This window comes from Aphelocoma coerulescens, chromosome 1 (assembly GCF_041296385.1).
Source record: "Aphelocoma coerulescens isolate FSJ_1873_10779 chromosome 1, UR_Acoe_1.0, whole genome shotgun sequence".
Taxonomy (NCBI): domain Eukaryota; kingdom Metazoa; phylum Chordata; class Aves; order Passeriformes; family Corvidae; genus Aphelocoma; species Aphelocoma coerulescens.
The window spans coordinates 78,286,109-78,307,492 of NC_091013.1; the positions used below are offsets into that span (position 1 = coordinate 78,286,109).

Below are 21,384 nucleotides of genomic sequence, written 5' to 3' on the forward strand. Positions count from 1 at the left end.
TTCTGCAGAGACAAGGATGAGCTCCCACTTTCTTCAGAAATAAGCAGCTGCATGAAGAAAAATACTTGCATTGACATCAGTCTGCAGAGAAGGGTCTGGGGGTCATAAAAGATCAAAGGCAATGCACGAGTCAGCGGTGTCAGGTCATCTCCATGCTGAGAAATAAGAACCAAATTACAGCCTGCAAGACAAATGGAGTGAGTTTTCTTCTCAGCAAGTGTGAGCCCGGAGTGGGGCTGCTCTGCTCAGCTGAGGGCACTGAACTTCCAGAAGGATGTGGCCCAATTGGATAGAGTCCAACAGAAAGCAACAAAAACAGTCAGCAGACTGGAAAACATGACCTGTGCATAACGAGCATGAGAGCTGGGACCGTGTAACCGAGATGTGGGAGGATAGCAGAGAGGGAGTCGTGGGAATAGCAGTTCTGGCAGGGGTCTACAGCCAGTGCTGCCATGGGAGGATGTGGGAAAGACAATGCAGGGAGCTCAGGGGACAAAGTCTACCCCAGGTTTTTCTGTCTTCTTCCTCACTGGGCTCCCTCCATGCCATGTAGAGCCAGACTGGGTGGCAACTGTAAGGGGTGAAGGAGGGAGGCTGGTGGCTGTACAGAACCCCTGCTCAAGGGGGAGATGTATGGGAGGTAGGGGAGGAATGTGTTGGGGAGGTAGGCATTGCTCCAGGGACTTAGAAACCATATCACAGTAGGAGTGCAGTCACATGAGGTCTGCAGGGAGTGAGGTTAGCAAGTCCCCATGCACTGCAAACAGGTCACAGCTGCTGCAGGAGAGGGACAGGATGAGAGCCTGCAACAGTCCAGAATACTGCTGAAAGGTGGAATGGAATGGCCAGGACTCTGTCTGAGACAAAGAATAATGGATGAGTACTGCAGCAGGCTAAGACTGACCAAGGAGTATCCTTAATAACAATAATTAAGCCTTGGGAGGTTGCAAGATTATCAGTGGAGGATTTTTGGGAAAGTTTGAGCAGACATGCATCAGTGTGCCTCATGTGCAGTGATTCCTTTGGAGTAGGAATGTGCTAGAAGACCTCCTGAACATCTTTCCAAACCTGTTTGCTCTAATCAAATGACTAATTCTGCAAGCCAAGAGCCCATCCTGACCTTCAGGAGGCGGAGCTCCCAGGAGCTGCTCTCCTCTCTGGAGACTCACCGGGCATGTAACTTCTAGGGGTGCTGGGGACCCAGGTGGGAAGAGCCTCATGGGGAGCAGTGCAGCTCTCCTGGGCACGGCTCAGTGTGCACCACGGGGACTCTGCAGCCACAGGCTCGCGGCTGAGGTATTGTTTGCTGGAGGTGTGAGTGAATGGACAGGGGTGGGAGGGAGATGCCGATGCTCCCCCTCAGCCATTTAGGCTCATGTCACATTTGCCTGTAGGCTTGCTGGGAACACCTTTCCCTGGGGCTTTGCCTGGCTGCTTGCCTCAGCCCCTGCACCACTGTACTCCCAGGCACCCAAGCCTCTGTCGGTGCCTCAGAGAGTGGAGTGTGAAATGTCAAGTGACAGGAGTCTACAGAGCTTCACATCAGTAAATGGGTGAGGGCTGCTGCCAAAAGCATAATTTCAAAGTGTTTATTTTCTCTGTATTTCCAGGGTAAAATTGGGAAAACATCGAGAATCCAAGCAAAGGCAGTCGAACAGCTGGGATTTGTTTACGCAAACTGTTGATGGAGAATGTAAGTAACCAGGGCCATGTATGCATTACAGCATGTGCTGTGTTTATTGGATTAAGTATATGAGAATATTAGTAAAATCACTAATTGCATGCGTTACATTTTCCTGTAAGTCCATCTTGAATTTCCCATCCCCTCTGTAACTGGCCAGCAGACTGGAAGTCCTAAATAATCTTCAACCTTTATTAATACAAGCTGGATTAGAGTTGCAGATAAGAAACTGTGGGACATCAAATTCCTGCTGCCTGGGGAGTCCTTTTCCTGACCAGCAGTGTAAGCCTAGCAAAGGGTAAATATCCCCCAAGCAGCAGTGAAGAAAATAAACAAAGAAATAAATCCTGCCTAGCACTGACATGAAAGGAATACCATGGAGCCAATTTTCTGGGATACTTGGCACTTTCTTCCAGCTACAACATTGTTCATGGAGCTGGGTGAGCCTGTGAACCTGTCTGAGCACTGACACAGATCTGGCTTGGCCTGTGGGTAGGAAACTCCCTCTCAGACTGGCACCAGCTCTTTTTTAAGGTAGGGATGGGAGGTGAAAGGACATTTGGGGGTGAAACAGGGAAAAGGAGAGTAGAAGCAGTGGTTTACTTGTGTAAACTGTCTCTCAAAATAAAAACCAACCTACAAAAATGATCCCATTTGAGCTGCTCTACAATTGCCAGATCTGGACTAATTATTTAAGTGAACAATTTCAGGAACAGGACTTGCACTGTGTGCTTTGGAATATGTTCACTTTTTTGCAACACTCTTCTGGGACCGGAAAACCAGTCTGTGTGTCCCTGGTGCAGCCGCAGTGAAAACCTGATGTGGGAGCCTGGACAGCAGATCTCCAATGCACCAGTAGCAGCCAGTGCCATTGCAGCAGCTGAGACTCATCAACACTGCTCACCTCTGCAGAGGTGCAGTGTATTCTGGTTGGGACTTGTTGGGGTTTTGGAGCTGAAATTTGCTGTGCTGCTAAGGAGATTTGAGCCATCCCCATTTTGTTTTGTCAAGGCATGTTCATTTCCTGACATCCCTGAAGAAGGCATTTGAATTCTGTGTTACCTACAAGTGAAAGTGAAGTGGACACACTGCGTGGTTTCGATACCAGTCCACAAAGCTGACTATTTTCTGAGTATGTCTTTCTCATGCTGGCTCTAAAGCTGAGGTCCTGAAATCTTGTCTTCTGCCTTGCCCTTGTCTCCCCTCTCATCAGCTTGTTGTCCCCAGGCTCCAGCAGAGCATTCATTTCTTGCAGCAACACAGAGAACATAACAGTTCTCAGCATCAAGGGAGGGAAGAGCCCACGCTTGATTTGCATTAATTTATGCACTAAGGCTTCCTTTTGTCTGAGGAACTTTTAGCTAATAGATCCCTCACTGGCCAGAGCCAAGGTCTAATTACATGACAAAATTGTGCAGATGTGGCCACAGAACAAGAGACTCATGCTGTTAATAGAGTGTTTTTCCACAGTGACTTGCCCCAGTTTGGAGAGAAAATTGTGGTGGTATTTTTTGAATTTTTTTTTTTTCTTTTTTTAAATTTTGCAACTGCGTTTCATGTAGGGATACAGTTAAAATAAAAAAAGCCATCAGCCTCACTGGTGAAGCTACTGTGGCCAAGCTGGTTGGACCTGAATTTCAAGAAATTCATGGGCTTTGCCCTTCTATACCTGGCTGTGGGTGAAGAAGGGACAAATTGACCAAAGCATTGAGGAAAATCCCCAAAGCAAGTGTTACTCAAGTGAAGTGTGCAGATACCATTTGTAGTGTGCAAAGCCCTTCAAAGACCAAGTGCAATCCTACTTGGAGGAATAGGTAAAGATGAGGGAAACAGAGGCTGATTTGGCTCAAATAAGGCATTTTTATGGGAGGTTAGCAGGATTCACGTCTTCATGGATTGCCCTATTTTTGTGCAAGATTTTCTTGAGAAATGTCCATAACTTTTCAGGAAAGGGAAGAAATCCGTACTCCATCTGCATAAAATTACTGGAAAACTCGGCATTCTGAGGGAAATCTAGATATGAGATAGCTTTTGCCATGCAGCCTAGGAACTGTGAACTACTGCAGTCACTGCAGGTGGTAGTGCAGTGGAAAATCATGTTCTGGAATCAAGGAGGGTTTTCAGAGGGAGTTAATGACATGGGTAGCTGGCATAAAACACTACTGGGAGCAAAGAAGGCTTTTACCTGTAGTACAAATCCAGTGCATCCACTGAAGTTAGGGTGCAGATTTCCCCTGGTTTCCCAAGAGCCTCCTCATTAGGAACAGGGATGACAAAAATGTGCTTTGTGCTCCTGCTCGCTGGAAGCAACAGGAGGAAAGAAGACCAAGCCCCTGGGTGCGTGACCTGGTGAGTACCTGTGTGTGAGCTCTGGCCTGTTGATAGCACAGCCATTGCTCCTCGACACAGAGCTGAGCAGGTCTTCAGTGACCTGTCCTGGCTGTCACTGACACTGGGCTCTGGAAGGGAAGCTTGGGAGCAGTGTTTTGCATTAGCAGCTTCTCTCTGCTCACTCCACTGCCTGGCAGCCCAAGTGGGGAGCCCTGTGAGGGGCTTCCAGCAGTTCTGAAGAGAGGGGTGGAACCCGGGGTAAGCCCAAATGAACAGAGAATTATGTGTTTGATGAACAAAACCTTCTGCCAAGGAATGCTTCCGTGGTTGCGAAACCTGGAGCGCTGCACACAGGCAGCTCTTAGAGGCAAGGCAAGTTTCACAGCAAGCAGTGTGTAGCAGCATTTTCCTCCCTTGGAGGAAAAAGAAGTCCTTGTGATAGCATGTTTTCCCTGTTGAAATTGTGTCTACCTCTTGCCAGCACAGAAGTACATCTAACTTTGATAGAGAACATGCAATGGCTGAATTCTTTAGCTTTGCCTGACACTTAAGGATTGTTGAGGGCAAATATTTTCTTAGGTTCAAACTTTCTGTTCTAATATTATTTCTAATTGTTCACCATTCTGAACAAGTTCAGATCTTTACAGGCAGTAATTCCATCTTCTCTCCAGGCATGTTTTATCTAGACCATAGTGTTTTATCTCTCAAACTCTTCCACCAAGCAAGTTGTAGGGGGACCTTCAGCCCTGAAAGATCTTGGGACCCAGGCCCTAAACCTGACCCCACCTTAACTCTGCCATGGGACAGAAGAATGGTGCTGCTGAAAGGTACATTAAGAGCAAGGGGCTTTATTTATTTGTAGAGTGTATTTCTCTTACTTTTCTCATGTTTTCTGTGCTTGTTGCATGCACAGCCCAAGTCTTTGTGTGCACACTAAACAAAGCCTATTAGGTGCCACATTGAACACATTACCTTTTTTTTTAAAAAAAGAAAAAAATCTCTTCTATGGTTCTATCTGAGAAAAATTTCATTTTTTAAAAGGAACTGCAAGATATCTGGACTCAGCATGATGCTAGAATTTTCTTCTAGAAGGAGTTATATGCATTATTGCTGTGTGCAGCCCGGCTAGCAATGCCTGTTGAGACTTCCTCCTGTTGCTTCTCTAAGACTGATTTTAGTATCTTGTGGCTTTTGCAGCTCATATCTGTTTTTGCAGAATTTTTCCATTTGTGGTTGTTGTGCCTGACTCAATGCAAAAGTTTTTCTGGAAAGTTTTGTGGAACAGTGGTAAGCCTATGGCTCGAGGGAGACAGACAAAAAATTATATACTAAGACAAAAAATTATATACTAAAATGGCAAATTACTTCTCCTACAGTAGTGATCCCACTCAGATGGTGGAGGTTTGTGTCATGAATTTTGCAAATTTAAATTCTACGAATGCCACAGTGTGAATTTTTTGAGGGGTTATAGCTCCTTTGTAAATTGCTTAGAAAATTAAACACTCTAACAAGTACATTGGAAACTCAAGAACTAGTATATAATGAGTAACCAATTATTCATTTGATTCAGTATTTTTATGTAATTAATTTAATACCAAGGGAAAGATGGGATCAACAAAGTGTTGCAAGAAAAATAATTTTTGAAGGGACCAACGGCAGCAGGACTGGGATACAAAGGCCCACTCCAAAAGGACCTGGTACATGGGAGTTTTGTCTGGGTGCAAAAGAGAAGGGACCATAGCATAACAAATATCTGAGAAAGGGAGATTTTTCATCAAGGCACTCACTTTTTTTTTCCCTGAAATAAGAAACCAAGCAAGAACCCAAGAGAGCAGCTGAAGGGCCAGGTGTGTTTGCTCAGGCAGGGTCACACAGTGGCAGCCAGGGACACCCAGACCTGTTGTTTGGGTGCAGCCCACACAGACCTGAAGGAGTGAAGAGAACCTCTGAGAAAGGGCTTAGACCTGCAGGTGATGCCATAAAAAGAATAAAAAGAAGCTGTCTGCTTTCTTCTCTCCCTCTGCTATTCCTGAGGTCCTTCCTCAAGGTGACAGTGACCACCCTCAAGCACTCTGGTATTCCTTCAGCCCTTGTGCTCAGCCTGAGGGTCTCTTCCCTCTAGTATGCTATGAGGGATGAACACTGGGGGAAGAAATGGAAACAGTGTCAGGGTTTCAAGGAGATGCCAAAACCAGCATGACTGCCAAGTGCATATAGGCAGACTCTTTAGAGCAGTGAGATAACAAAGCAGAGCAACACAACATCATGGTTGTGATGAGTCTTCCAAGAGAAGAAGCTCTAGGGGCTGTCTGAAAACCTGCCTGTGGCAGCAAAGAGAAAGAGTTAGGTGGGCTTCCTGTAGGAGACATGCTGGGGGCAAGACCCTGCATGGATCAGCTGCAGTGGCAAGCTTTGGTGGGGACTTGCTGAAGAGTTTAACCCTTTTATAATCACACATAGAAATTTACAAACATGTGTAAAGATGAGCTGTCGTTGCATGCACCTATCCTCTCTGTGAGAAGTTCTCAGGGCAGGGGATTTTCATGGGTACTGCCACAAAAATTTCAAGTCTATTCAGAGACTGTCAGCTCCCATGAGTGTGGGGCGTACCTCTGCTCTGAGGTGACTCTGGAGAGGAAGGGATCAGGAAACTTGTGCCCACGGGCTTCAGCTAGGAGAATGATACAAACCAGCATGGGTTCAGTGCAAGTTATAGTGGGTAGGGATGTGGGTAAGTGGCTTCTGATAAAAAAAAAAAGAAAATAAATTATCATTTGAATCTTTCAGAAGCAGTAGAGGATCCAGAGGAAACTGTGGAGGGGAGGAATAACAGCTGTCCTGACTGGGTTCCTTTCCAGTGATTTTCCATGGGTTGTAGCTTTGTCACATCGGAAAGATTTGTGGTGAAACTTCTTGTGCTGTGAACTTGTCTGTTCAACTTCAACTTCAGGTCTTTCTTAGGAGACTTCTGCACTGTTGTAAAAAGTCAACATTTCAGCAACAGGTGTTTTTGGAACAATGTGAACTCTGACAATGTATCCATCATATGAATTCCATCTCCACATCACTTTGTCATCCCTAATTAGCGTGAACATTAAACACAAGAAAAAAATTTGCCTTTTTCACTTATGCAGATGAGCTTTGGCAGCACTTGCATTAATTGGACTGGTTATTCCATCCCTGCTAGATAAACTTCAGCCCTGAGCAGAGGAGGAGTATTGCTGCAACAACATCTGAGGCTGATGCACACCTTTACCTGTCTTGGTGCTGGACAGAAAGGAGAGACACAGCCTCCCCTGTTCCTGAAATCCTCCTGTGCTGTACACAGACAGTATAGGTTCAGAACTTCCCAAGGAAAACACAGAGGGACCAGAAATCAGACATGGAGAGTGTGGAAAAAATAGGCTTACGCAGTCTGAAACAGGAGGTAGGGGCTGGGGTGAGAGAAAACCACTGCCTTTTCTAGGATGCAGGATTGCCTCATGTCCAGCATCTCTTCCACAGCAACTCTTCTCCCTTCCCAGCAGTTGGCTGCAAGCAAGCACTCCAGGTAAGGAGATGGGGACCTACAGTAAGCCACTGGAAGAGAAGCTTCCTCTTACCAGCGAGCACTGTGGTCCCACTGTCCCAGCCAATATTGCCTTCTCCAGGTGGGCTTCCATGAATACACAAGGCTGAGGGAAGAGGTGGGAGAGGCTCTTGTGTCCCACAGCACACTGCAGGCATGTGGATGATTCCCTCTCCTGGGCTGACAGTGTCTCCCTTGCCTTCTACCCGTGGCTGTTCTGGCCTTTCCTTGCTTTGTCCATGCTCAGTACCTCGGTGCCAGGACAGAGACATCTGCCTCCTCGGTCTGTGTCTCCAACACTCTTTCTACCTCCTCAGGACTTTCCTGCTCCCTGCAACTCTCAACATCACCTGTGACAGCATGAGTTAGTGGGATTTGGCACACATGCCCCATTTAGTGCTACAGTTTTAATTATGCTTGGATAATTGTCCCTCTTTTCCTTTTGTGCTGGTTTGGACAAATTTGGAGGAAAAAATATCCTCTGATAGAAGGCAGGTTACAACCAGCCCTCCCCCACCAGGTTCAGGAAAAAAGAAATTTTCCTCAGAGGAAAGTGAAAGAGATAAAAACTATTTATTTAACAAACACACAGGAAAAGGATAATAATGCTAAATAATGAAACCTCTCGCTGTGGAGAGAAACCTGGGAAAATTTCAGAGTCCTTCTGTAGATGGAGTCTCTCTTCTCCTCCTTGAAGCTGGGTTAGTGTGGGCCCACCTCTGGGGCCTTGGTGGAAAATTTTCCCGATGTGTTCTGATGTTGAAACAGTCCAGAAGAGAAGAAGGGAAAAAAACCCCGAAGTCCCAGGAAAACAAAGTTCAACTCTCCATCTCCCTCCGGAGAAAAGAGGCCAAAAGCTGGCGGAAAAGCAAGCAGGGTGCTTCCTCTACTCTTGCTGCTTCAGAAGCAGAGGAGTGTGTCTCTGTATCCTTGAACAACTGCTTTGAGAAGTTTGCTCGGTTTTTTCCTCTCCCCCCTCTCAGGCTCAGTTTAAAGGCACAGAAAGGCACAAAGTTAATTTCTGGGCATAGGGCAGCGATAGGGGATACACATCATAAGGTCATCCCAATACACCTTTCCAAGTCTTTGGGTGAGGGACAAAGCAGAAAATGTTGCAAAGGTGACTGGATCTCAGCATCGGGATCAGGTGCAGGGAGCCAGGGTCTAGATGTGGTCAGTGGGGTATCACTGGGCAGCAAGACAGGTCCTGGGGACTGAAACCTGAGTCCTGACTGTAAATGCTGCCTTGGGCATCTGTGGTGACTCCCTTGGTGGTTCAAGGTGGATTATATTCACTTATTCATAAATGAATTCCTAATCATTGGTTGTTGTCTGAGTTGTTTGCAATGAGGCACTATGGTCTCAACTTCAGAATGGCGTTTTCTACAAGCAGTTGTAGCTTTGCCTGGAATTATTATATCCTATGTAATACTTGAAACTTTGAAATATAGTCAAGGAAATCTGGCACTTAGAGTGAATGGGTGCTTCTGTCTTTAGTCTGTGCACCTTGGTGCCTGGAGTATTGCTTGGAGAACTGTCACTCCCTTGTTTCAAAAGAGAAACTAATGTTTGTGAAGTCCTTGGAGACCTCAGTGAAGAACACTATGGAAACTCACCAAGTAAACTGGACCTTTCTAGATCAGGGTTTTAACAGAGTGTAAATAATAAATGGATCATGCCCTGAACAGCTACCATTGTTTGAAGGTGGTGACCAATTCTCCCTCTTGGCAGCTATGATGGAGGTGGGGTGTAGGTCTGGATCAGTGCATTTGCAGGAGTTGAAGTCAAGCATACAGCAGGTTTAAAACCACAGCAAAAATACCTGTTCATAACTCAGCAGGACTAGCCTCCATGTTTCCACTCCAAACTAGTCCCAGGTACAAGATATTTTGGGTTAATCTGTGTCTAATCAATGTTTCCCCCATATTCAACTGTTCCTGACAGAGACCCCAGACAAACCCATCAGCAAAGTTGCTGAAGCTGTAGCAGGGCCAGGGCTGCCTCCCAAGTTGTCACTTCACTAGTCACTGATGAGGGCTTTGGGACCTTGAACTGAAGGCTGCTAATTGAAGATCTGAGGTTTTAAGGTGCTGCAAGATCAAGTACAACAAAGCCCTTTAGCACTTAGTGAACTTTAGGAGTCCAGGAGTCCAGAAGTCCAGAAGATTAATGCTGTGCTTAAAGGCTTTGCGGCCTGAATTCCAGAGCTGGGTGCCTAACTATAGACAACAGGGTCTGTTTCACAGTAAATTCCCTAGGTCAGCACGACTGTCTGTGAAGAGTTCTTGAGGGAGAGAAAAGACTCTTGCTTGAGTCTTTTCTCCAAGTGCAAATGTTCAGACTGCAGTGGCCAGCAGTAGTTGCACATGGTAGTTCCCAATGACCATAATTTATTTCTACCTTGCTCTGGACTGGAAGGGGATTGTAATTCCACATATGGATTTCCTGGAAGAATATGGACTCTGTTCCATGGGTAATGGCCTCAAGACTTTTTGTCAAAACAAGAGGCATGTCTAGACCATTGCATTGCCTGGCTCTGGGCATAGATCAAGGTGTAATCTGCTCTTTTTATGAGAATGCAGCGCAGAGTGATGGCTGAAGTATTTTCAACCAACACCTGAATTACCTTAGAAGATAAAAAATTTTGACATAAGAAAAAGAGTGTTTACATAAACATTTTTAGACATTTTGATATCAAAGAAAGACATGCCCTCTTCTTTCTTTTCATCCTCCCCTTAACCTGTGCTCAGGATCTGTTAATAAAGTTCTTTATTTAAAAAATAAAGGCAACTTTGAATGATCTGGTACTTATGAAAATAATCTAAAAATATGCAAATTTTTTTTCAGAGCTTTTTTCACAGTTTCTTTCTTTCTTTCTTTCTTTTCCTCCTTTCTCCCTCCTTCCCCCAACTCTCAGTAGAGCTTAGCCTGATTTTTTGTCTTGGCATTCTTGAGCTAGCACACAGAGCCACCCTGCCGCTGCAGGCATGGCCAAAACCCAGCCACTGCACATGCTGCTGTTTTTCACGGGGCAATTAAAGAGGAAGGAAAGGAACTCAGGGGGATGGTCAAGATTCACCAGTAGGAGCTTGGGGAAAGTGACATCGGTGACAAGAGCAGCTGAGAGGTGCCAGCTCTCTGCAGGGGGCTGTGGCAGTCTGTGGGGCAATCCGGGACTGAAATACCCTTGCTGGCATTGCTGTTACCGCCAGGCAGCTTTCCACAGCCAAGTGGCGGGGCCTGGCTTGCCCCATAGCGCTGATCATTCTGATCCCAATGCAGATGATACTGTGATTCATGGCAGTCTGCCCCCACCAAGGGAACCACCTGGTTTACTGGAGGAGAAAGCCCAGTCCAGTGTGTATGCAAAATGTAAAACCAGAGCAGTGCAGCCCTGACACAGAGCAGGGAGATGGATTACTTTGGATGGATCACTTTGGATGGATCACACTCAGTTTCAAGGGGGTGGAACAGCCTTGTGGCTGTGGTTAAGGATAGGTTTCCTGAGAACTTTTCCCAGTGAATTTTCCGAAGGAGTTGCTATGTGAAGTGATCTTTAGTTGAAGATTTGCAGTGGGTGTAAATTGGCATTTGGTCTCTGGCTGTCAGTAAATCTGCACTACAGGAGGGTCTGTCTCTCCGTTTCTTTGTGGGTTTTTTTGTTAATTAGCAATTAGAATTAATAATAAAAAATGTTGAAAGCCTGATACAACTGTAAAAACACGTATCGAGCCATGTCCCACAGGAGACTATTCTAGGTCTGAAATTACTCATATTTTTATTTATTTTATTGCACAGTAGAATAGAGAGTTTGCTTATTAAATTTATAGATGTCCTCAGCCTGGGAGACGAAGACACTAGAGGATTGGGGATAGAATTCAAAATAAGCACAGGTGTGAAGTATTGCACTAACATGAGAATAGTCACTTTCAAAGAGAGTGAGAGAGTTGACTGGTGAGGAGTTGAGAGAGAGTCACTGGTGAGCCAGCAATTCTACAGCAAGAGTGGTCCAAGTACCACCCTTGCTAAAATGTTGGGTATTTTAACTAAATTAACAATTAGAAAGCTTCCACCTTTCAACTATTGTGCTGCAGTGACAAGATCTCTGTTGAAATGCTGTTCAAAACAGCATTTGCCCAACAGAGTACAGTCCAGAAGAGATCAGCAAAAATGGTGAGATGTCTAGAAAGCAGTGTGTGTGGGATTAGACCTTCAGAAAGGGTCAAGTATCAGTACCAAATGAGGCAATGCCTTGGTTTCTGTTCTTGCCCAGTGGTGTCCTGTACCCGGGGCAGAAATGGACTGAGTTGTCTGCTCTGGCTTTATCTGCAGGTCCCAGGTGTTGTCTTCACAGCTTCCCTCCACCTCTTTCCAGCACACCTGGACTGCAGCCAGACAGTACTTTCTCCATCCCTGGTTGCCATTGTACAATCCTGCCTGAGCAGATACTCTGACGTTTTTAGCTACTATTTTCTGGTCCTTATTCGTAAACCTCCTTTCCTGCTAATTCTGGCCCATAACAAAGCTGTGAGTAAAAGAAGTGAATGTGTCAGTGCAAAAAATGTAAAAAACCATGATACATAAGCAAAGCAATTTCTTCGGTACTGGCTGTGGTCTCTGCTCTCTTTCTGCTCAGCAGGTTTCTTAAGGATATTTGATTTGCTTGCTGGCCATCATATGCAAGTGCAAATCACAATGAGATTTCAATAACGAGTGGAGCTTTTATGTGTGGGCAGGTAATGCTGAAATTAATTTAGTAGGAAGGAAAAGGGCAGGAATCCTCTGTCAGTGTAGCGAGTCATAACCTGAGTATGAGCCAACACTATCATACCATTGTGAAAATGATAGGAATTGTTCCAGGGTCCTTAAACAAAAGTGCAACATTGTTCTGTTGCACTGCCTAAAAAAAAAAAAAAGGAAAAATACAAAAGAAAAAAAAGTAGTTTTGGCATGCTGGGTCCCAGAGAGGAATTGGAAACTGAAAGAAATGGAGAGATTCCATGACAGGGGGCAGGGACATCAGGCTTTCACAAGAATGTGTTGAAATGTTACTAGTCATTGTAAACAAAAATTGCAACGAGCAAGTAAAGAATAAGGCAATAGAAAGAAGACTTACATAGTTCATAGATGAAGGAAATTAGTTCTATTAATTGTATAGGAATAAAAAATGTGAGAAACTGTAAAGGCTGTAATTGCTGTGTTAAAAACAATAATGTATGCTTGGCCTAGTAGGTAAGATAAATAAAATGTCTAAATTTTTAAGATAAAGTTTTATATGAAAGCCGGGGGTTGTGGGCAGTGGGAAACCACCTGAAAATAACTTCACAACAAGGGGAGCACCACCTCTACATGCAGGTCTTCTTTACATCCAGTCACTGATGCGAAATTATCTTCTCTTACACATGCAAAATGGCTGTACTTATGTTATTTGCTTTAAAGCTTCCCTGTCTGCTCATGCATCTAGAAAATCCTGGCTCTTGTCTCATTTCTGATGTCTCTCACTTATATTTTCCCTGCTATTCAATTTTCTATTAATCTGAGTCAATTTAGCAAATGAGAAAATGAGGACCAGATAGCACATAATTTGATTACTCCTTTTCTCTTAAACATTTGCCCATATTGCTGAAAACTAATTCTCATTCAGCAGTACTGTTTTTAGCCTGAAAAAGCCTAAACAGAGTCTGAGGTTATAAGACTAGTCCAGGTGGGGATCATGCCTCCAGGTCATCAGTAGAGATGAATAGATGATTTTAGGGAGAGGCTCATGTGAAGGTATCTGTTCCTCTCTATTGTTGTCATGTTGTCTCTCTCAGCAGCTATAAAGGGAGCCCACTGTGATTATTTCAGATGGAGACATCGGCACTGTAGATGTCTGTGTTCATTCAGAATCTCACCTCTTCTTTCTAAATAATGCAACCCTTTGCTTATTCATATTTTCACAGAATAGAATAGATTCTTTATTGCCCTTTCACGTTTCTTTGGCACTAGGTGTGGCTTCTGTGTTTGCTGATGTACCATTTCCATGAGATAGTGTGCTCCTTTGCAGGATGCAGTCAGCTGTGGAGTGTTTTATCTACATCCCATGCTGCAGGTGAAGGTTTGGCAGAGCCAGGCTGTGTGATTTACACTTGATTTACACCCAATTGTAATGGTCAGTTCGACATCAGAGCTGCTGAGGAACGTGGCTACTGAGAGCTGATGGGCGGCAACCAGTACCTTGGTAACAGCGTGAGAGGACTGTAAAATGGCCTAGAGCGCCCAGAAACACAGAGTCATTCAGTCAAAACCATTCCTCTGTATTTATTGACCTCTCTTCAGCAAATGCTGTTTACTTCCACTCCTATTCAGAGTTCCTGGGCACTTGCTGCCTTCAACCCTTCCTACAGCTTACTCAAAAGAGTCCAACAACTCAAATGATCTGCATCCTTTGGGCAGTAGAAGGTTTACATGAATCTGAGAATATGAGAAAGACAACACAGCACTGCAAAAAGAAGTTTGTATTCCTAAGTGCGTGGTATTTTTAGGGGTAAAAATCAAAAATTAATTAATTTTCAAGAACAGCTAATACGTAATTTTTTCAATAACTTCATAAAATAAGCAAATTTTGTATGGTATGTGTTTTTATATGTTATAGACATAAAATTCATTTTCCATGTTCCATGTAGATTTTAAATATGTCATAGCATCACAATAATAATTTTATAAAATCAATATACTGATTAATATTATATTAAGCAGTTTATTAAAAAAATAGAAGTTTTTTATAAAAACTGAAAAGTAGTGGCAAGATTTTTATGCTCCTCTGCCTGCAAAAATAATTGTATTAAACTGGATGAATAATGAAAGGATGAAATACCTTGTGCCATCATCATTTTACTGTAGTCATGTTTCATTAATCAAATTCATCAGTTTTCCAATTTTCTTTAAAACTGTTCTGACATTTTCAAGGGTATTAAAATACAGGAGAGGGAGCAAGAAAGCAGGGTAGGTGCGTCAGTAAGAGATACAGATCTCACCATTGTAGACTTTTTTTGATTTTGCTAGTCTGTGTAAGCTGATCTTTGGCAGCTTGTTGAGGGATCCAAGCAAAATTGGCACTGTTACGCCGTAGCAGAAATCAGTGTCTGCTCTGCACGTATTAAGTGCTATCTGAGCCATGGGCTGTGAAATCAAGTCCAAGGCATCTCCCATTTGGCAGCCCAGGTTACCAGCTGTTTGGTTATAAATGGGAAAACGGTACTTCCCCAGCCCTGGAGTAATAGCTCTCCAATAGTTCTCCTCTTGGGCTTGCATTTTCTCCTGTACTTCTGAAGTGTGCATAGGAGCCACTTCTCATGGCCAAATCCCTGAAGGTGACTTCACCTCCTGCCTCATCCCACTCCCCTGCACACTGGGGGCTCACTGTGCCCTAGGATCCTCCTCTGGGGATGCAAAAAGGCAGGAATCTTATGATTTCAGCAGAGTCTGAGGGGGAAGGTGGGTCCTGACAGGCTGTGGACCTGCATCACTGCTGCCAGAAGTGAAATGGCCAAGGATGATGGTGTTGGGCCAGCAAAGGAGAAATGAATGGGAGAGTCCTGCTTCTTCTTTTGTTACCTTAACCATGTCCCAGCCATTTCTGTTTGACTCCTTCTGCTCCTTTCCATTCATGTGCTGCCAAGGGCAGGTCTGAGTGTCCTCGGCTACCACTCTGTGACCCTGCCTGAACAAACACACCTGGTTTGCCAGATGTGATTGCACAGTCCTTGTCGGAGAAAACACATCTCCTTTGGATTTTGACATCCCTTTGGAGAAATAAAATAAAAATTCTGGTTGAAAAAGAAAACAGGCTGTGCTTCCATCACGTGCTGTGCTCTTTTGGTGCCTTTCACGAAAAGGATCATCCAACTTGCCATCGTCTTAATTTGCATATATTGCCACCTGTACAGACCACTGACAAGTGTAAGAGGAATGCAGAGACAAGAGTGGGAAAAGCAACATCACCTTTTAGTGGGACAGGAGCAGAGGGAGTAGAACAGGGATTGGAAGAGAAACCTACAAGAGGAAAATTTTGTCTTCTTTTAGTTCAACATCTGGCAACTCATCTTGCTATAAAATCCTGAGGATCAAGATACTTCTCTAAAATATATTCTCTCTTTTTTGCCTATTGAACAGAGGGAAAGCTTCTGCCAGATGCTGCAAGACAGACCAAGGGCCATCTGAAGCATTGGTTAACTCTATGTTAAGAGACTCTCAACTCCGGGTTTTCAAATTCACCTCTCCCCGCATTGTGACATCCTCAAAGACTGTGCCCTCAGGTTCAGTACTACCTTTCTGGAAACCCTGCCTTTCAACTTTTCCCCAGTGGCATTTAGCCCTGAGAATCTCTGTGGGTATCTCAGCATATGTGACTTTGGTGAATCTACAAAAGCAAAGCATACAGTTTTTTATTGAGATAAAAATGGCTATTGCAAAGAAGGATATTAAAACCATGAATTACTTAATTTTTTGAGCTTCCCAGTAATCCTATTCAACAGAAGGTATTGGGAGACACAGGGCTTGAGTTTGCTTATACTTTGTTCCAGACCAGGTCCCTTGTGTTTCTTCATCTTGTTTGACCTGCCTTGCCAAATAGCAATAGGTAAAAGGGTTGTGGAAGTTACTCTTGGAAGGCAAACATTCCAATGGCCAAATATCTGCATAGCCAGAAGCAGAAATCGATATTAAGCTTCTACCACGAGCACAGCAAGGAGCACGTAGGTGTTCCCCCAGCCCTTCAGTGATGGTGGATGCACCTATGGCCACAGTATCTGCTGCATGGGCACGGTGAGCAGGTCAGCAGGTGCTGTGTCACTGCCTGGGTGGAAACTATTGTTCCAATGGTGTTTGTCAACAGACTGGTAGGGAAAGGCAAGCAGCCTTGGAAGGCTATAAATTCCCCAGTCCATACTCCAGCTCTCCTTCAGCAGATGCAGAGCATGAGAGATGAAGTTCCTCATGCCAGCTACACTCATCCTGCTCCTCCTCTGCTCGCCAGGCACAGGGGTGCGTGAGCACACCTCTGTCCTCACTGTGCCCAACGGAGGCCACTGGGGCAAGTGGGGCAGCCGGCAGTTTTGCCATCATGGCTATGCCAATGGATTTGCGCTGAAGGTAAAATTCTCTCCATTCCCTACCATCTCCTGTCCCCAAGGACTTTCTGCAGGTTTTTCCTCTTCTTGAGTATGATACTCTGTACAAAAACTACGAGTCTTCTGGCAAACGTTGCCACTGTAGGTAAACCAGGAAAGTCTCCATGTGGCTGATGTTGCTGGGAGAAGTCACGTGAGTGCAAAAATCTGGATTCAGGGAGAGAAGAATCCACCACCACTTTCTCTCCTGAGACTCTGAGTGTCTGCCTTCCCTGCTGGGTCAGAAATAGTTAGAAAACACAAAGAACATGTTACAAGGGTTAGGTAGTTTCCCAGTGACAGCCGTCTCTTCCCATGTGCTTCCCAAGACATTTTCTCTTTCCCATTACAGAAAGTTGGTAGTGTTTATGACAGCCATGTAAAGGAGTTTTCCTGGGTCTTTTGCCCCTTGCCTTTACCTCTGTCCCTGTGTGACTTCCATTGCAGGTGGAGCCCGACCAGTTTGGAAGAGATGACACTGCTCTGAATGGCATACGCCTGCATTGTCAGGATGACTCAATAACCATTGAGTCCTTGGTGGGGGAGTAACACTGTGGCTTCTCTCCTGTTTGTGATACATCAGCTCACAAAACACCCATGGTGTCACCATTTGCAGGGGTCTCTTCTCTCTTTATATACATAGTGCTGTAGTATAGTGAATTAAAATAAGTGGTTAGGTGTTGTGTTACCTCACTTTACCACTTTTTGTTTGCCCTTGAGTTTTGTGCAGAGCACTGTGAACACCTGAAGTATGGTCCCAGGGTTAGAGTCTTTCTTTGGAAATCTGCAACACATGGGGCTAATTTGGGAAAAGGGGTTTCTAACCATGCATTTAGAAACTGCCTGATTGAAGCCCTGCCCCAGCTGCAGGGAACAGAACTGCACCTCTGGAAGGCAGAGTGGCTGCTCTCCCTGCTGCCTGGTGTGTACCGGTCACACACATCAGGGATGATCATAAAATCTGAGATCAGGCTGCCCTTGGAGTTTCCACCAGAACCATAACTATCCAGTCTCAGACTTCCTGGTGTTTTTCTGATGAGATATCAATAAAGAGAAAAGTACATCTTTGGAAGGCAAGGGAAAAAAAAAGGAGAAAGTAAAGGGTCCCAGACTGCAGCAGGACTCTGTGTCATGGAAGCAACATGACAAGGCAAAGGAGCACTTCCCAGCAGCTCACAGAGCCCAGACATTCTTCCCTCTGCTTCTTGTCAGGTGGGGTTCCTGGACCAGCTTCCAAGTCTGCCCTGGAGGCTACCTGATCTCCTTTTCACTGAGAACAGAGAAGTCACAGGGAGGAGGTGATGACACAGCAGCCAACAACATTCAGTTCCGGTGCTCAGATGAATCTGTGCTGGTAGGTGATGGACTGTCGTGGGGCAGCTTTGGCCCGTGGACCAACAGCTGCAAGATATGCGGTCTCCAGACCAAGGTAGAGCCCCCACAGGGGCTTCAGGATGACACAGCTCTCAACAATGTGAAGTTCTTCTGCTGCAAATGAGCACTTGCTCTGCCTTCATCCCTGCCTACACCTCCCATATCCCACAGCAAGTGAAATATCAGTAAAGCTTTGCTCTGGCTTTATACTGGGACATGCCTGTGATGTTTTGACTGCTTGAATCTTGCTGTTCTGGCCTTAGATGATGATGTATTTTACAGCTACTGCTACATTAGCATAGCTGAATCATTGCATCAGGTATTGCTGGTATGTTGCTGTGAAAATGCCCAGTCTCTAGCAATTGCTCAGAGCCGACAGATTTCTCAACTTTCTTTTACTCTGGCTGGCAGGTTTCCTTGAGGCTTGCTCTGCCCATTTTTCCCTCATTTGAAATATTTGACCTATTGATTCAAATGAGGTGAAATAGAAGTTTGAGTGGATTTATGAGAAGCATCAAAGGTTTGCTGTCATTGCCCATTCCTAGCTTGAATTGCCTCAAGATTTGTACATGCTTTTTGCAAGCAATCTGTTAGCTCCTGCCTGAGCTCCTGCCTTAGGAAACATGGCTAGGAAGTGTGTTTACACTGTGCATTCATCTGTGTGGCACTGCATCACCTGGGTGGGTTGCAGCTCCCTAGGCCTCCCTTGCTGCTGCTTTGCAGTGTGCTCTGCTTGCTCACCTGGCTGCCAGGGCAAAACATTTTCATGGGACTTGGATTTTGTTTGTTGCCTCTGGGCCTCATGCTTTAAATATAATGGGGGAGAATCCAAACTAAAAATAAACTCTATGTCATTCATCCATTTTTTATGCTCCAATTTGCTGGGTAAGCTGGAAAATATTCCCGATATGCTGGATGTAAAGAATGTACTCTCAATTCAGGGGAAAATAACATTTGGAGATCACTATCACGCTCTATCGACCCACCAGGCCTCTCTGGCAAGAGTTTGAGAAGACTTGCTGCCTCTCTGAGCACCTTTTAGGAAGTGTAGCTGTTGCTATTCCCTCAAAGCAATGCATTGTGCATCTTTGTGTGCTTGAAAAAAGGTAGGGGCATGGTATCATTCTCCAGGTGACTGCTTCTGTTGGACTGTGGGGATGTTGTGCCCAGGACCACAACCATGTGGAGAAGCATAGAGCTGATGGTGGGGGTTCCTTCTGCCAGTTGACATCCTCTCCTTAGCATGTACATAGCCATCACCACTCTGGCTCTTCAGCCATATAAATTTTTCTTACCGTTGCCTACCTCAAAAAGGTTTCTCTAGAGCTTTTTAAAACTGAACTTGCAGAGAAATGGGATTCCAGAAAACGTCTGAATACTGCAAGGTAATTCTGCCATGTGGGATTTAAACTTGTTTTGCCCCATGTGTACTTGAATAATAACTGTACTTTCTTCCAGTGAAGCACTTACCAAAGCTTCCGTAGTGCAAGAAGAAATCTTTGAAAGATTCCTGCATTGGAATGATTTTATTTTACAAAAACTAATATGAAATTTTCCAGTCAGACCTTCTGCTGCAAATTTTCATACCTCTGATTTGTTTAATCTCAGGATCTTAACATATAAAGCTTTTTTTTTTAATAATTTGGTATTTCTAAATGATCCTTTAACTGCTTTTTGTCCTCCTCTTGACTGCAGACATTTTAAATGTGCAACTGCTTTATTAAATGCTTATTTTGTATAGCCAGCCCAGTCATCACTGGAAATACTGATTATTAGCTTCAAGGAACGATTTTCTAGATTCCATCTCAATTTGGGAGTTTCTGAAAAAATCCTTATTTATCATATATTCAGCTCTCTGTAAACATTTAAATCCCTCAGCTCTAGCAATTAGCAAAAAAACCCCAAAACCAACAAAAAAAAACCAACAAAACCAAACAACTCTAAAATCGCAACCTTTTTTTAACAAGGAAACCAAACTAAGATAAAACTAAATTCTGATGCTATCACAGTTAACTGGAGTTAGCAGTGGCCACACTGAATATTAACTTCCAAAATGGCTGTTTTCAAGTCCCACAGAGGACATATTTTAGTTTGCATCTCGTTGCTTGGCTTTCATTTTCCTATGAAACAGGAATAATTTCAGCTTGCAAACTGACATCCAGTATAATTACTGAGGCAATATTTGGTGACATAAAAGTAAAAATAGCTGCACTGATCTAAGCAAAACAGGCTTAATTTGATGAAAGTGAGCAGTAATCATGGTGACATGATTATTTACATCAGCTTCCAAGCCTGGGGAAACCCCTTGGTGAGGCAGAGGCGGCTCCATGCACTTCACGGAAGTCTTACAGGGCCAACTACTGATCACCTTCCAGCAGAGCATGTTGGACAAGAAAAAAACATCAAGTATTCAATCCTACAACACTGTATGATCAGTGTCACCAGCAAATCTCACAACAGGACATTTCAAATGCGTTTTTTTTAGCCTGTGAGTAAGTTGGTTTTCTTTGTGAGTGAATCTAAATTGTGTGTACAGCCAGTTATGTGTGGGAAAAGAGGTCAGGTAGTTCATCATCTCCAGACAGAGAAGATTCCTAAGAGAGTTAATTTTTGGAATGACCATTGCCACTGAGCTGAAGTGCTTGCAAGAAGGAACTGCTTTTATTTTGAGTGATTTGTTCAAGAAGCAGTGCCTGTTTTCTTATATGTGTGTATGTATATGTAAATGTAGATGGTGGAAAAACTTAAGCTTCATATTGCACATTCCTTTTCCAGAGAGTAATTCAGGCTGGAAGATGCTGAACATCTGCTGCTTCTTTGCAAATGAATGATTCAGTTAAAATTTGAGGTTTCACTGTGGGAAGAATTATTCATAGTGCCAGAAAAACTGACCTTTTATGCTTTCCTGTTGTGCCAGGTGTAACCCAGCTTCCTATTAGTGTGCAAATAGACACTCCAAATGAGAGCTGTTCCAAGAAATGTTTGGAAAACAGAATGCCATCTCCTCCTCACGTAGTTTCTCATGTACTTATCAGCAACTTAAAATCAAACAGCTATTTTTTTATCATCTGAATATTGACGTAATATTTCCAGCTCTGTGTCCTCTGATGATCCACTTGGAAAACATGGGTCATACACAAACTAGAAAGTAGGTCTCAGGCATTTACTTCACTCAGAGTAGAGGAATCACTCTCATAACAGAAATGAAGGTATAGAAGCATCATCAAAGTGTGCTGGAGCTGGTGTGGCTGAAAATGTGTGTAGCTGGAATCTGTGAGTAG

The 21,384-nt window shown here is 44.1% G+C and overlaps 1 protein-coding gene across 2 annotated transcripts in view; it reads left to right on the top strand.

The window, feature by feature from the left end:
- The first annotated feature begins 769 nt into the window (after positions 1 to 769).
- Positions 770 to 21,384, top strand: part of LOC138119127 (vitelline membrane outer layer protein 1-like) — a 37,294-nt gene continuing 16,679 nt past the window's right edge. Inside the window, exons 1-4 of one of the 2 annotated variants that reach the window (XM_069030694.1) lie at positions 770 to 1,296; positions 1,611 to 1,693; positions 17,177 to 17,274; positions 17,942 to 18,083. In XM_069030694.1, coding sequence (XP_068886795.1) covers positions 1,685 to 1,693; positions 17,177 to 17,274; positions 17,942 to 18,083 — 249 coding nt within the window. In that variant the 5' untranslated portion in view covers positions 770 to 1,296; positions 1,611 to 1,684. Of the gene's footprint in view, positions 1,297 to 1,610; positions 1,694 to 17,176; positions 17,275 to 17,941; positions 18,942 to 21,384 lie in introns of those variants that run through there. The other variant, XM_069030684.1, reaches the window with a different exon arrangement.